The sequence below is a fragment of the Prinia subflava genome, chromosome 7 (assembly GCF_021018805.1).
Source record: "Prinia subflava isolate CZ2003 ecotype Zambia chromosome 7, Cam_Psub_1.2, whole genome shotgun sequence".
Taxonomy (NCBI): Eukaryota; Metazoa; Chordata; class Aves; order Passeriformes; family Cisticolidae; genus Prinia; species Prinia subflava.
Genome location: NC_086253.1, coordinates 6,989,188 through 7,002,479, shown reverse-complemented (window position 1 = coordinate 7,002,479; position 13,292 = coordinate 6,989,188). Strand labels below are relative to the sequence as shown.

Here is a 13,292-nt window from a genome sequence, read left to right as displayed (position 1 = left end):
AGCAGCCTGGCATGGCAGAATGTACTTGTGACAAAAAAAATCTATGTGTTTAATGAGGGTGAAACTTGGCAACTGTGTCCCAGAAAAGCACTGCCAGGAGTTGTGAACCACTTCTCAGATGGATTAATGCAGTTAATGATCAGTTGTTTCTTTCCAGATAGTAACCTCCTTTGTGTGAAGCACATTGCCCCTTACATTAAAAAAATATGCTCAGTTCTGTGAAGACAACATATAGTGTTACATCAGCCCAAGACTGTCCTTAGTCAGCGGGTTTGATTTCCAGAACATGATTAGGAGGATTGCTGCACAATAAATATTCTGAGTGATCCTAATTTGTGCTTCAATTTAGACTCTGTGGATTCTTTTAAATGGGCAAGGAGAAGGGAGCTGGATAAAAGTATGCTCTTGCCTAAGCAAGGGAACAAACTAGAAAAACAGATGGTGCTAAAAATAGTTTATTACCAAGGTCTAAATATGGCTCTGTGATTTCCCCCCCCTTATAAATAATGCAGCTATAAATCCTGCTAGGTATCAATAAATATTGAATTAACTCCAAACTGCTGAGTGTTACAGAACCTTTTGGCAGCTTTCCAAGCTTGGTGTTGCCCTTCATTCACAGGATCAACATTTAATTCCTTAACAGGGGAGACCTGAAGAATTCATCCTCTTTGAATGGAAACATAGACGCAGGGAGCTTGAATGAGTAGCTACAGGCTCAGGCATCCCATTGCAATGGAAAGGGAGCTGTGCTTGATGAGTTTCTGCTAGGTCGCAGCCAGGATGAATCTCCTCCTTTCTTTTCTGCAACGCATGAACAATCAAAGGCTCCTTTTTTATCTATTGTTGCCATGGAGGGTGTCCATTTAAAGTTCAAATTCCAGCAGGCTTGGGAAGAAGGAAAGGAGATAGGAGTAGGCTGGGCTGGGAGATGATAGGCAAGCTTCAAAAGTGAGCTGAAGACAAGCCAGCACTTTGTCCTGTGACAGGACAGAGCAGGCTGGGGGTACTTGGTTTTGAATGGATGCCTGGAAGTTTTTTGGAGCAGTGAATGAAACGCTGCTGAGGTAGCAGGCACAGAGAGCATCTGGCGTTTTGCTTTCTTTGCCTCGGCAGAGTGGCTCACAATGTGAAATTAGGCCCGAAATGGCATTTAATGAAGTGAGCCCTTGTGCTGGAGGTTCCCTGTGCTCTGACAGTGAGGGACTATAAGCCCTGAGGAGAGTGAAGAAAAGGAAATCTCATTAAGGATGGAGGTTTTCCCCCTCTTTTGTGAATGGCTTCTGTAACAAATGTCTTGCAGACACCCAGAGCTGTTCATCGCTGTGCTGCTTTGCCATACCTGCAGTCAGCTCTGTGTGTATTTTTATGGTGCTTGCCTGTGAGCAATGTGCTGAGAAGAGGAGGCAGATAAATATCTGCTGCAGAGTTGCTTTTCCCTTCTTGCAAGTTCTTGTATACAATAAGTATTCATTGCTGAAAGAGCTAATGAGTACCAGACCAGCTGCATTTGACATTATGAGAAAAGAAAGGGGCCATCTATTGACTCACATGCCAGGTTTCAGCCAGCTGTGGATATTTTTTTTTAATTATTACTTATCCCATCAGAAAATTGGATTATACTAAAATTATTGGTGATGTTGTTTGGAAAACGATGCAATACTGAGTTAAGAGCTATGGTTCAGTGTTAAATTTAGTGTACTTATAGTTGGTGTGCCTAAGCTGCACCAGAGGGTTTAAAGAGAGGTGAGAGCACTTTTCTCAGGTTTTACCATCTGGGTATTGGCAGGTGGCAGGGGATTAAGTTATTTTTTTCCTGTGCTCTAAATTACAGAATATGATGTCTAGCAGAAATGTTGAGTAGTGTTTCAGTTATTGATAGGGGGACCTTTTCCAGATTTTTTGGCAAAAAATAAAAACCCAGTGTAATCTTCCAAAATTTATGAGAAAAAGTTGTACATCTTTGAATTTAACTCACGGTAATTCAGAGAGGGTTCTTTTAATATTCAGTACTTTTGTAACAACATATTAATCAAATTAATAAATGAGTATGTCTTTGTGGTACCTGAATGCAAGGACTTAACTCGGAAACTAGACTTTGTTGTTCCATACTCTGTTATGTGTTGTGAAACTTCCCTTGCTTTTTGACAATCACTTTCTGACTTGATGCATCATCATTTAAGAGACCTTAAACCAAGTTGATTCATCTGAGGCTTTTCTCTGCAGAGAGGTTTATTAAAATCACTTGGAAAAGTCTTAAATTTAACTGTCACTTGGTCTTTTGTTTGTCTTGCATTGCATTGATCAGTTCCTGCTGCACTGGTGCATAGGTGTGATAAAAGCAGAACAGATATCTCAAGCCTGTGGAATTAACCGATTGGCATTGCTCTACATCACTTAGTGATGTCAGTTTTGCCATTAGGATGGGAAATATTGACTTGTTTACATTTTTTTTCAAGTACAGACAAATTAAAGAGAAGTTTGTTCTGTTCTTAAGTTGCTGTTAGATGCAACTCCTAATGGAATATAGTTAATAAGATGTTTTCTTCATAAGTGATCTGGGAGGTGATGGTTTAGTGTTAAGGTGAGCTGCAGATAATCAAATAACTCATCTGTTTCTATATTTGAAAGTACTCATTTATTTTTGTTCTCATGACATGTGCTTTGCAAGAAAACTTAAGTATTAGCAGAGAAGGAATTGTAAATAAATGAGACTTCTGATGAGTTTCCTGATTTCAGTTTTCATTGTATTAGTAACCATGTGACTAAAACTCAAAAGGCCTTCATGGTATGCTAGGAAGTTTGCAAGCTGGGGTAGCATAAACAGATCCTCATCTTTGAAACAAAGCACATATAATAATTGAATGTACAGATTTTTTTGAATGTTGCAGCTTTTCCATGCAAACTCTGGGTTTACTGCACAACAGAGGAAAACGGAGGCCGTACAGTGAGAGGCTGAGCTCAGTTTTGGTGTTACTCCTCAGTGTTTTAGGAATGTGAGTGTGGACTCAGCCTTACACAAGTTGTGTATACTTTGCTTCTCCTCTGACTTGGTATGATATGTTTAAAACAGGTATTACACTGAAGGATAAAGGACCACGTATGTGGTTTCTTGACTTTTTAAAATAACATACTGAGCATCAGCTGCTGACATGTTGTCAGCTTTGGTATTTGAACCAATAAACAAGCTTGTCTGAATTTTATTTATCAAGCAGAAATTGTAGTACATGTGGACTTGGTATTAAAAATATATAGCAGTCTTGTCACTTAATGTCAGGAACGCTTCCTGAACCACGGGGTTGTGGTTCAAATAGTCCAAAATCAGATACTGAGCTAGAAAATTGCAGTCTTTGCACTAGTCACCTTCAATCTCTGGTACTAATTCTGTTCTCAAACAAACACATTGTGTTCAATTTAACTTGTCCCTGGAAATAATTAGTGGTAAAGGTCCATCTACAGTTTCAGTTAATGCTCCTGGAAGAATTTGCTGTTAAATTGTGGGGTTTGCATTGAGCTCAGCAAAAGATTCATAGCAGCACTTGTGCTTTGTCTGTGTGTGTCTGTGCCCATGTGTCCCTCTGTGCACTTGCATAACAAGACCTTAGGGCTTTGTTTTGGACAAGCATTTCTGTAGTGGAAAATTGGTTTGAAGAAGGGGGAACTGTTCCCAAGCTGATGGGGTAGTTTTCCCTTTTTTTCTCCCCTCCCCCTGGCCTGGCAAAAGAGAACTTTATGGCCCAATTATAGAATCCCTTAAAATGCTAGTTATGATGGAGTTCCAGCATAACCCAATAATATAGGTGAGTCTGACATCTGTCAGTAACTAATGAGGGTAGCATTGGAATCAGGGTTTGGCATTTACTTCTCTTAATTTCTCTTAAGTTTGACCCATCATATCAACTTAATATTGGACCTGAGTATAAAAATAAAAGGAGAAGAGAACATGCAGGAATTTTAAGAGAAGTTGGTATATGGATGTACACTGCAGCAACAGTGCATATGTGATTCAGTTGTTAAAGTAATTGTTTGCAGCTCATAGCAAAGTCATGAAGGAATAAGACCTTGGCTAAACTTCTCAGGAATAGAACTTCTCTATAAAAATAGATGACACATAAATGGCAGGAAATGAAGCCAATATGGTCATGTTTTGAAGCCACAAGGGTCAAATCCTGTCCTGTGTTACTCCAGTGCATAATCAGTCAACTTAAACCTTGTTACTTGAGAGCAGAGTTTGGCATGGCAAAGCAAACTTTGAAATGTCACTTCTTATTTGGAATTTTGTGGGAGCACAGGTACAGCTTTTTCTCTTTTTGTCTAAATGTATCTAGTTAGAAACTGAGGAACTTATTAAAACTCCCAGGGTTGGAGGTGACTTTTTTGTTTATGTTGTTTCAGAGCTGATTGTAGTCTGTTAATTCCTCTGTCAGAGGAATAATACATCACAAGGCTTTGACTACCCAGGGTGGTCTTTGTTTTTGGATTCTGAATGCTGAACACTGAGAGATGGTACTGCAAGCAATCATAGTCTTGTTAAGCAGTTGCCTTGTGCTGTGCCTTTTGTGCCTGTGTTTCTGTTCAGGGATGTGTGTGTAGCTCATGTTAATGATGTGTGTGTGCCTTCTTATTTCCTGGTCTAAAACGTGGAAAAATAGATTATTATTAATTAGATTTGTATTTATTAGATTTGATTTAAACTTAAGTGTTTGTAAAATTATTTTGTCATATTACTAAGGAAGATGGTAACACAGTTTAAGCTGTTTCTTGCTTCTGCAGCCTGTTTTCTTTCTGAAAGGAAAGGTAATAGTTCTTGACTAGGAAAAGAGGGAATGAGTCTGGCAAAGCATGAATCACTTCTGCTGGGAGAGAGCATGTGCTTACATTGTTTCCCTCTGTGTACTTCTACTACAAAACCAGATGTGTTTATCATCCCTGTATGCACACAAGTGGTGCAGCTGTTTGTTCATCACACTATTGCTCATTAGTGCTGTTGGCTGATTGGATTTGCCAGACCAAAGCCTCTTGAGCTTATGCAGCTCAAACATAGTTAGAGGCCCAATTCCATATTGTCCAGTTCTTCACCCTATCCATAAGGGAATAAATTCACTATCCATAACAGAGGTGTGCTTAAGGTCAGGCAGTGAGTAGGAAAATAATCTGGATGAAGGTGTGCAAAGACAGTGATTTACCTTAAGGCAGAAGAATTTCTGTGGTACTGCAGAGACCCCTGACTGCAGCTGTTGCTGAAGCAAGACCAGAGCAAGAACCCATCATCCAGGCCCTTTCCCTGTTCTTTCAGTGCCTTTGGAATGATTTTTTTCTGTGGTGCTTCTTTCCCTTTGAGGAAACCTCTGTTTTAATGCATGGGTACATTCCAGATGAGCACTGCTGCTGTATCTAGGAATTGTCCTATTTGCCTTAAACCTCCTTCTCCCTGGCCCAAGCCTTTTGTACTTTGTTATGCAGCTGAACGAAACAATGACAGTGTGTTCCACTTTGGCACTATATTGATTATTAGTCACTTCAGAAGAGTTAAATCCTCTGTGAGCCCCCTCTGTTGTAGCTAATGGCATAATTCATAGCATCTGTAGGTGTCTGCTGGACTGGTCCTAAGGATAGCTGAAACTTTCTCTGCTTAATTACATGCAGGTGAAATAGGTACCTGATGTTTGCAGAGTGTAATTCCACATTGTTACAATAAAAGCTTGCGTGATTTATATTTATGGAAGGTAAAAGGTTGCAGTTCACAAATCCACTGAATTAGAAAATCTGAGAGACTAACATCTTGCTTAAAATACTGTAAACTTTTAAAAATGGGGTTTAATGTTATTCTGGGCTATATAAAGGGAAAAATTGCTATATATGTTCACCCTCTCCGTGTTAGCACTAGTGTTGAATATTTGTGCCTGTATTACATTGAATACTGCATTAACTTGCTTAGCTTTCAATGTGTCTTTAAAAGCAAACAAAAGCTAACCCCTGAGATGAATGGTCCTGAACTTGCAGAAGCTGCTGAACCCCAGCACTGAGTTTCCTGCACTAAATTGCACCATCTGACCAAAATTTAATTTTTAAAGGGATAACTACAAAATTACAGTAGTGGTTTGCTTAAATTCAGTTTAAACACTTAATACACAGCCTTGTATTCTGGCATATCTGAGCATAATCAGATAAATTCAGCATTTCACATAAATATTTCTTTAAGTTATATTATTTTTTTCAGCTAATAGCACTACATAGAAAGCCAAATTAAATCACATGTTCTTGCAGCTTATAAAAAAAACTTTTAAGGACACTGTGGCACAATTTAGAATATGAGCATAAATATCTAGGCCAGTAAATAGATCAACTTTCATGGTAGACTACACCAGAAAAGTGCACACTTAAATCTAGAACAGTCTGGCTAGTAGGAGATGAAAGCCTGTTACATCATGATGTTGTTTAGCATCTGATGTGAAATGAGTTGATGGCAATTTCCTTCCCTTCCTGGGCACCTACATCTAAAAAATTGAAATAGTCTTTGAAGATACAGCAGAGACAAAGCACTGAACAATTGTCATTTCAAGACGTAGCCATATTGCTGTGTACTGCTGTCAGCTTCTATTGATTTTTAACTGGGTCTTTGGCATTGCAAATAGAGTTTTACCTTATTTGACTAGAAGAATTGCAGCAGTAATTCTTTCTCTGCTGGAAGAAATGGTTATTATAGTTCTGATTACGTGGCAGAATGTTAGAGGGTGCTTGCTGTTTCTCATTCATATCCAGTATTCCAGTCCTTTTCTGATTACTAGCTACAGATGATGGCATGAACATTGCCTTTTTAATATATAAAAGTACATGTCAAATTTCCAAAAAATGAGGGATAACTTAGCAGAGCTAAAAAAAGAGAACAACATCTTTGGTTCCCAAACAAATTTGAACAGAGATTTGATTTTGCCTATGAAAGTGTCAGGAATTTTCTTGGGATTTGATGGTTCTCAAATAATACATAAATAGAAATGTTTTTGTTCACTGCTTGTTTTTTAACCTGGTACAAGAAAACTAATTAAAGCTCTTTTGATTTACCTGAAGTGCATAACTTGAAAATCTGCAGTGGTTTTGGACCTGAAGTATTTTCCAAGACACTTGAATTATAAAATCTCATGTATTTCTACACTTTTTCATTCCTTGTTTGAACAGGGAGAGATTCTTTCCCACTTAACTTTGGGTTTTAATTTCTAGTGCATTAGCAAGCCTCAAGCACATAACATCATGGAGAATACTATATTGTTTTCCTCCTGTCAGCACCACTTTGTGCCAGTGAAGCAGCATTTCTACTCAGCTGCAAGTTTCTTGAAAGCAAAGGTTATCTGCAAACACTGGAGTGTTCACAAAATGCTCAGTGCAATTCAAGACAGAAAAGTCAGAGTCAAATGTCAAGAGATTTATGCTACAGAAAGATTAATAGCTTGTTATATAAACACAGCATTTTTTCTTAGTGTTTTTCAGTTCCTGCATGGTAGAAGATGCAGGGATTAGGACTGTGATGGGATATTTTTTAATCTATACAACCAGTTGACATTTCTAAATCATTCACAGTCCACACTGCACATACTTCCAACTTGAATTGTCACAGGTGAAGGTATTGATGGGAGTAACTAGGCTGCATGAAGGGAAAATTCAGTTTACAGGGAGGAACACCCTTCACATCTGTGTGTGGTTAGATGTGATGTCACCCAGGTAATGGTTTGTTCTCAGTGTGATTGAGAGCTGCTCAGCCCCAGGTTTTTGTGTCAGTACTTACAAAGAAAGTCCTTCCTTAAGCCTCCCCGTTAACTCCACTGAGTGGAATCTCTTCAAAGAACAAATTTGTGCCATGGTTGAGTTTTGTTGTTGCTGAGACTCAGCTGTGACCTCTTTGGGGACAGGTTGGTGTCTGAGACATGAATGCACTGTTTGTGAGGCTTCTGATCTCAAGTTGAACTATGAATTACCATCAGTAAAGCCATTTTTTTTGAACCAGTCTCACTAATCTACAGGAAAAGTAATTCAAGGAAGTGAAGTAAGGACACGTAAGTAAGGGAAGAACCCATAAGAGTAAGGAAGCTCTCAAAGGGAGAAGTGCAGCCCATCTAACTTGCCCTGTCTCCATCAACTGGCTAGATACAGGGAAGGAACAAAAAAGCCACATGTTGCTCAGTGCTTGGGTTCTGCTACTTCAGTGTTTTGCTCTTGGCTTAGATGCTGATACTCCAGGAAATTCTAGAATCTCCTCATCATGAAGACCACTGCACTATCAAGATATTTCATATTACTGGTAGAAACTTTAACAGTCAAGAAATCCTGTGTGCCAGTCCTAAAGCAGCATCTTCTGTGCCACCATAGGCAAAAGCCTCAGGATGGGACAGGAAGCAAGCCAAACAACCAGTCTGATTAGTCTGATGAATTCTCTCTCTTCCTAAGCCTGTGACTTGAGGGAACAGCCATCCCAAGGTGACAACTGGTGCTGAGAAAGCAATAGGGATGGGCTGAGGGCTCGTGGTGGTTTCAGGCTTCCTCTGCTCCTCAGTGTGTGCCAGCTGCTGCAGCTGCACCTCTTGAGAGCAGCTGGATCTTCACCCCCACTCAAAGAGGGGTGGACTGGGAGGATGATGGGGGCTTGGGGCAGAAGCATGAGAACTGCTGCTCCCATTATACACTAGGTTTTCATGCACATGAGTGTCTTATTTTTTCCCTTGACTACTGTAGCAAATGCTCTAGTTTTGTTAGTAAAACAAAAACAACCTTTTTATTGCTTCTTATATTTGGAAAGTGATGTATTACGGGTTTCTGAACTGAAGGTTTAATAAAGAATACAGACATTAGCTTCCTTTCAAGCTTCTCGGGGCCTTTCTTGTTTGCTTTGTATGGCAAGGGTCTAGAGAGATTTCTTTTATTTCTTTCCCCACCATTGTTTTTGGTACAAAGTTGGGGTTTTTTTCTTAATATTCAGACATTTTATCGCCTCACTTCTTTTAAAACTGAGGTTCTTTTTTTTTCCCCTTTTTTCCCATCACACAAAAGAATACTTCTAGCTGATTGAGTTCTATCCATTGCCAACTGTGGACTCTTTTGTCTTGCTAGTCCAGCATCCTTTATAAAATGAGGACCATTGAGCAAGTACTCGCAGGCTCCCCACTGAGCGCAATTGTTCTTGAAAGGTGTGGTACTGTACCAGTGTAACATGGAAAGCTGCAGTTCAGAAGGCCTGAATGCATTGCAATTTCTACCTTTTGCTTTGTGAAAGGAGCTGGATTGTGCTGCGAGATAATAAATCCACCTATTTTTAGTTTGGTGAGGTTGTGACAAGTGGGTGAACAAAGAACCAGTTGAATGCACTTGCTGTTGTGTTGAAACCGGCTAAAAGTTCCCATTCAAGTGGTTTCAGCACAGTACAGCTAACAGGCAATTTTCCATTTATGTACACAAACCTTCTAGAGAGACAGCTGTGTGGTTGGATTAATTTCTAGCAGTAAATTGAATAAAAGATATTTTGAAGGGAGACTCAGGAATTCCTTTCTAAAGCACTGAAAGCAGAACTTTCAAAGCTTCTCTTTATTTGGTTCCTTTCCCTCCCTGTACCTACTATAAGTTTAAAGAACTGAAAATATTGTCCCCTAAATGGAGATAGCACGTACCATGTTGTGTTTTTAAAGCAGTGAGATAGACTTAGGTTTAAAACATACTTTAATGTTTTTTGCTTTAGAAATATACTGATTTACTTTTAAGTAAGTATGAGAGGAATTTGTACCTGTTGGTCATAGAAAGAAACTCAAATGTTCTCAAATGTTTTCAAATGTTTCTCGCTGTGACCTATAAAGAAGCATTTTGAAAACAGGAATATATATATAGTATATTTTAACAGTATATTTTACCAAAGCTGTTTTCACAGGAGAATGAAATTTGAAAATAGCAATCTTTTTGATCATGCATGGTTATTTATCTTGTTGTGTTAGTCACATGCAAAATTGGATATGGGCTTTAACCACAGCTAACAGAGACATTGCATTCCTCCTGACAGAGCTATGACCAGCAGTAATTTTTTTTCCTAGAGCTCATCTTAGGATGCAAGCCTTGGAGTTACATAAATCAGCTCATGGATGAGGTCTTGTTTGTCTGTTGAAACAAACGAGATTATCCCTTACAGATCTTTCTGGACAGAAATGTATGACTTGTTAACTAATTATCCAATGTGTGTTGTGAGACACAAAAGCTGTTTGAGCAGGGGAAGAGGAAAACAAACCTCTGATCAGTAGAGAAAAGCGTTGCATTGGTGTGTTAAATGTGGTGCAGGCTCAGGGAATGCTGCTGCAGGGCCTTCCCTGTGGAGAACCAGTGATGGGGCTCCCATCCCATCCCAGTGCTGCTGATCACCCTCAGCCTGCCTGTGCTGTGACTGAGCCCCAAACCTCGAGTGCTCTGCTTCTTACCTTCACTTGAGCTTTCCCTCCAGTGAGTTTTTGGTGTAGATTTGATGTGGGTATGTCCAAGGAGCTGTATGACCTCACAGCATGGCACTGGGATTGGCTGCAAGGTGTTCCATATGTAGCATCAACCTAAAGGATCAGGCTAATCCCCTCCCCCTAGTGAGCTTTCCTCTTTTAACCAGCTGTATACAGACAAGGCTAATTCACATTTCTTCTGAATTTGTGAAGTTTTGTTTAAAAAATACCCAAAGATACTGGTGAGCCCCCTTATGTGGTTGCTGATGTGCATTGGTGAAGTAGGAACTATTACACATTACACTGTTTTCTGGAACAGCATCTGGAATGCAGCAAACTAGGAATGTTGCAATGTTCCCATTTCAAATAAACAAATATAAAATACTTAAGAAATGACAAATTGGGGGAGGAAGCTGGAAATGGGTGTGAAGGTTGGTCTTGTTCCCTGTGGATCTCCTTGTAATACAATGATTGCCATGTATGAGGCTGGAGTCACTTAACCAGTGAGAGACTGAAAATGAGTGTGACATTATTGTCTTGCACCACATCTCAGAGGAGCCCTGGCTATTTCACCTTCCTCTCACTGGGTGCTTACATGAGGCACAATTTGGAAGTTTCTCACTTGTTAAAATTTAGGTTCTGCTCTCTGTGTATTTGTTTTTTCCTTAAAAACTCTTTCTGGATTCTAGCCAAGGATCCCTTACTGCTCCATGAAGAGCTTAGGCATTTTTCCTTTATCTCTGGTACAGAGGTAGCACATTTACTGAGTGTTTCTTTTCTTTTGCTGTTGTACAAATAAAAATGAGTGCCCCTCTAGTTTTTAATATCCTTTGAATTTAAGCAGAATTGCTCCTGAGCACTTGTTCAGGCAGTACCCAGCTGAAAGACAAACTAAGCTGACTCTGGAGCAAGATGCTCCCAGTAGAGGCTTGGGTTTCTTCTGTTTGAGATTACTCAGATGTGCCAGTTGTCCTGGCAGCCTCACTGAGGTGACACCTGAGGATTCATTCTCTGCAGGGGAAATTAATTGTTGACCAGGCTGCAGTGCAGCTGTCTGACCTAATTGCTGGTGTCACCAAATGCTCTGTTCTGATTTGCCAGAAACCCAATACAGCAAACTGGGTGTGTGTCTCTCTTTCCTCATGTAGTTGGCCAAGGGTACATTTTTGGATCTTCCTGTATAAAAAAGGGGACTGTTTTTCTCACAAATGGGAATCTAGGCAAAATATCCATGCAAAGCCTGACTGTAGTAAGTAAATACCATTCTTCCTCTTCCTTCATGCCTCTCATTTCCAGGATTACTTTAAACACGTGGCACTCTTGAGTACATCCACTCAAACCATTCAAGAATTTAAAGAATTTATTCTGTTCCTCCTGTCCAGTCATGGTTCATATACTCATGGTTTCTCTTTTTTTTTTTTTTTATTGCAGACTTTAAAAAATTCCAAAAGTCTTTGCTCCCTCGACTATGAAGATGATGACGATGACACACAAATGAAGACAATTGTGTCATCCCCATGTGACTCAAATGATCTTATGAACATCATCACCCCCGGCTCCAGCCCGATGAAAGAGCAGCTGGATGAAGGGAGGCACCACGGGTCATGCCAGCGTAGCTTCAAAACAAGGGATTATAAGAAAGCAGACGCGGTGTGCGAAAGCGACGAGGACACGAGTGATTGTGAGAGCACTGAGGAAGGAATCTTCCCTCTAGACTGTGGGGACTTGGACCTAGAGCAGATCGAAAACAACTGAGACTCTAAATCGTGTGCTAGAATCAGAATTGTTCTAAATTAAAGTGATAGAGGATTACCTTTGCCATGCATAATCCATGTCCCTGAATCTCTGTATTGCCTATCTTTGGGGCTGTGTTAGAAGAAATGTTTCAGGTGGGGGAAAAACGTGAACCATTGTTACCTGTTTAGTCTATTGGTCAATATGTGGATGACAACAACAACAACAAAAAAAGTAGGAGGTTAAATGTTATTTTGAACATTAAGGAATAATTTTGATTAAAAATTTCCTAACAAATATTTTGCATTTTTATGGCTTTTACAGTTCTGGAGAAAAAGCATCTCTATTTTGAAATGAATTTTCAGAAGGGCATTCTATAAAACTAAATCTGTCTACAGTGATTCTGGTGCGGGTCTATGTTGCTTTTGTTAAAGAGCTTAATGTGAAAAGTGAATTGCATAATGAAATTGGTAATAAACATTCAGATAGAACTCTTAAATATCTGGTTGACAACTGGTCCAAAATACTTAACTGCCATCTTTGACAGTGTCTGGTTAAAAAACAACTTCATAACATGTACAAATGTTCTTTTCATACATTCAGGACTTTTTGATCAAAATATGGTAGTGACCTTAAAGGTTAACATTTTTCATTATTTTACTACTTGAATTGTTTTCTAGCCTGAAGCAATGCTAATTTAGGTGGGCTAAAACTGCAAGTAGCTGCCCACCTACTTGGTCATTATGTTTTCTGTGTTTCAAAAGAATGTACAACAAGAGCACTTGAACTTTTAGACAGGGACTTTGTAATGATCAATTCCCCAGGAGGTGATCCCTTCAGCAATACTAGAAGGAAAATAGTCCTTGAATTAAATAAAACGACATTTTGCTTTGCACTTGTGTCTGTTCATGGATTTTACTGGTGAAAAATACAGTAGATTCTGTGATGTGGTACTTAGGCATGGAGTTTGGTGGAGGGAAGGGCGGATTTCTGGTCATCTGAAAAAAAATGACATCAGGTTTGTCTGGAGAGCTGCAGAATAACTCATGCTGGATCCCAAAAGTGTCTCAATGATTATGTACATTGGAATCATCACAAATGTCA

The 13,292-nt window shown here is 39.4% G+C and overlaps 1 protein-coding gene across 1 annotated transcript in view; it reads left to right on the top strand.

The window, feature by feature from the left end:
• Window positions 1-13,083, top strand: part of FAM53A (family with sequence similarity 53 member A) — a 69,298-nt gene extending 56,215 nt beyond the window's left edge. Inside the window, exon 5 of the mRNA XM_063401458.1 lies at window positions 11,886-13,083. Within this exon, the coding sequence (XP_063257528.1) occupies window positions 11,886-12,209 (324 nt within the window). The 3' untranslated portion in view covers window positions 12,210-13,083. The remainder of the gene's footprint in view (window positions 1-11,885) is intronic.
• The last annotated feature ends 209 nt before the right edge of the window (window positions 13,084-13,292 follow it).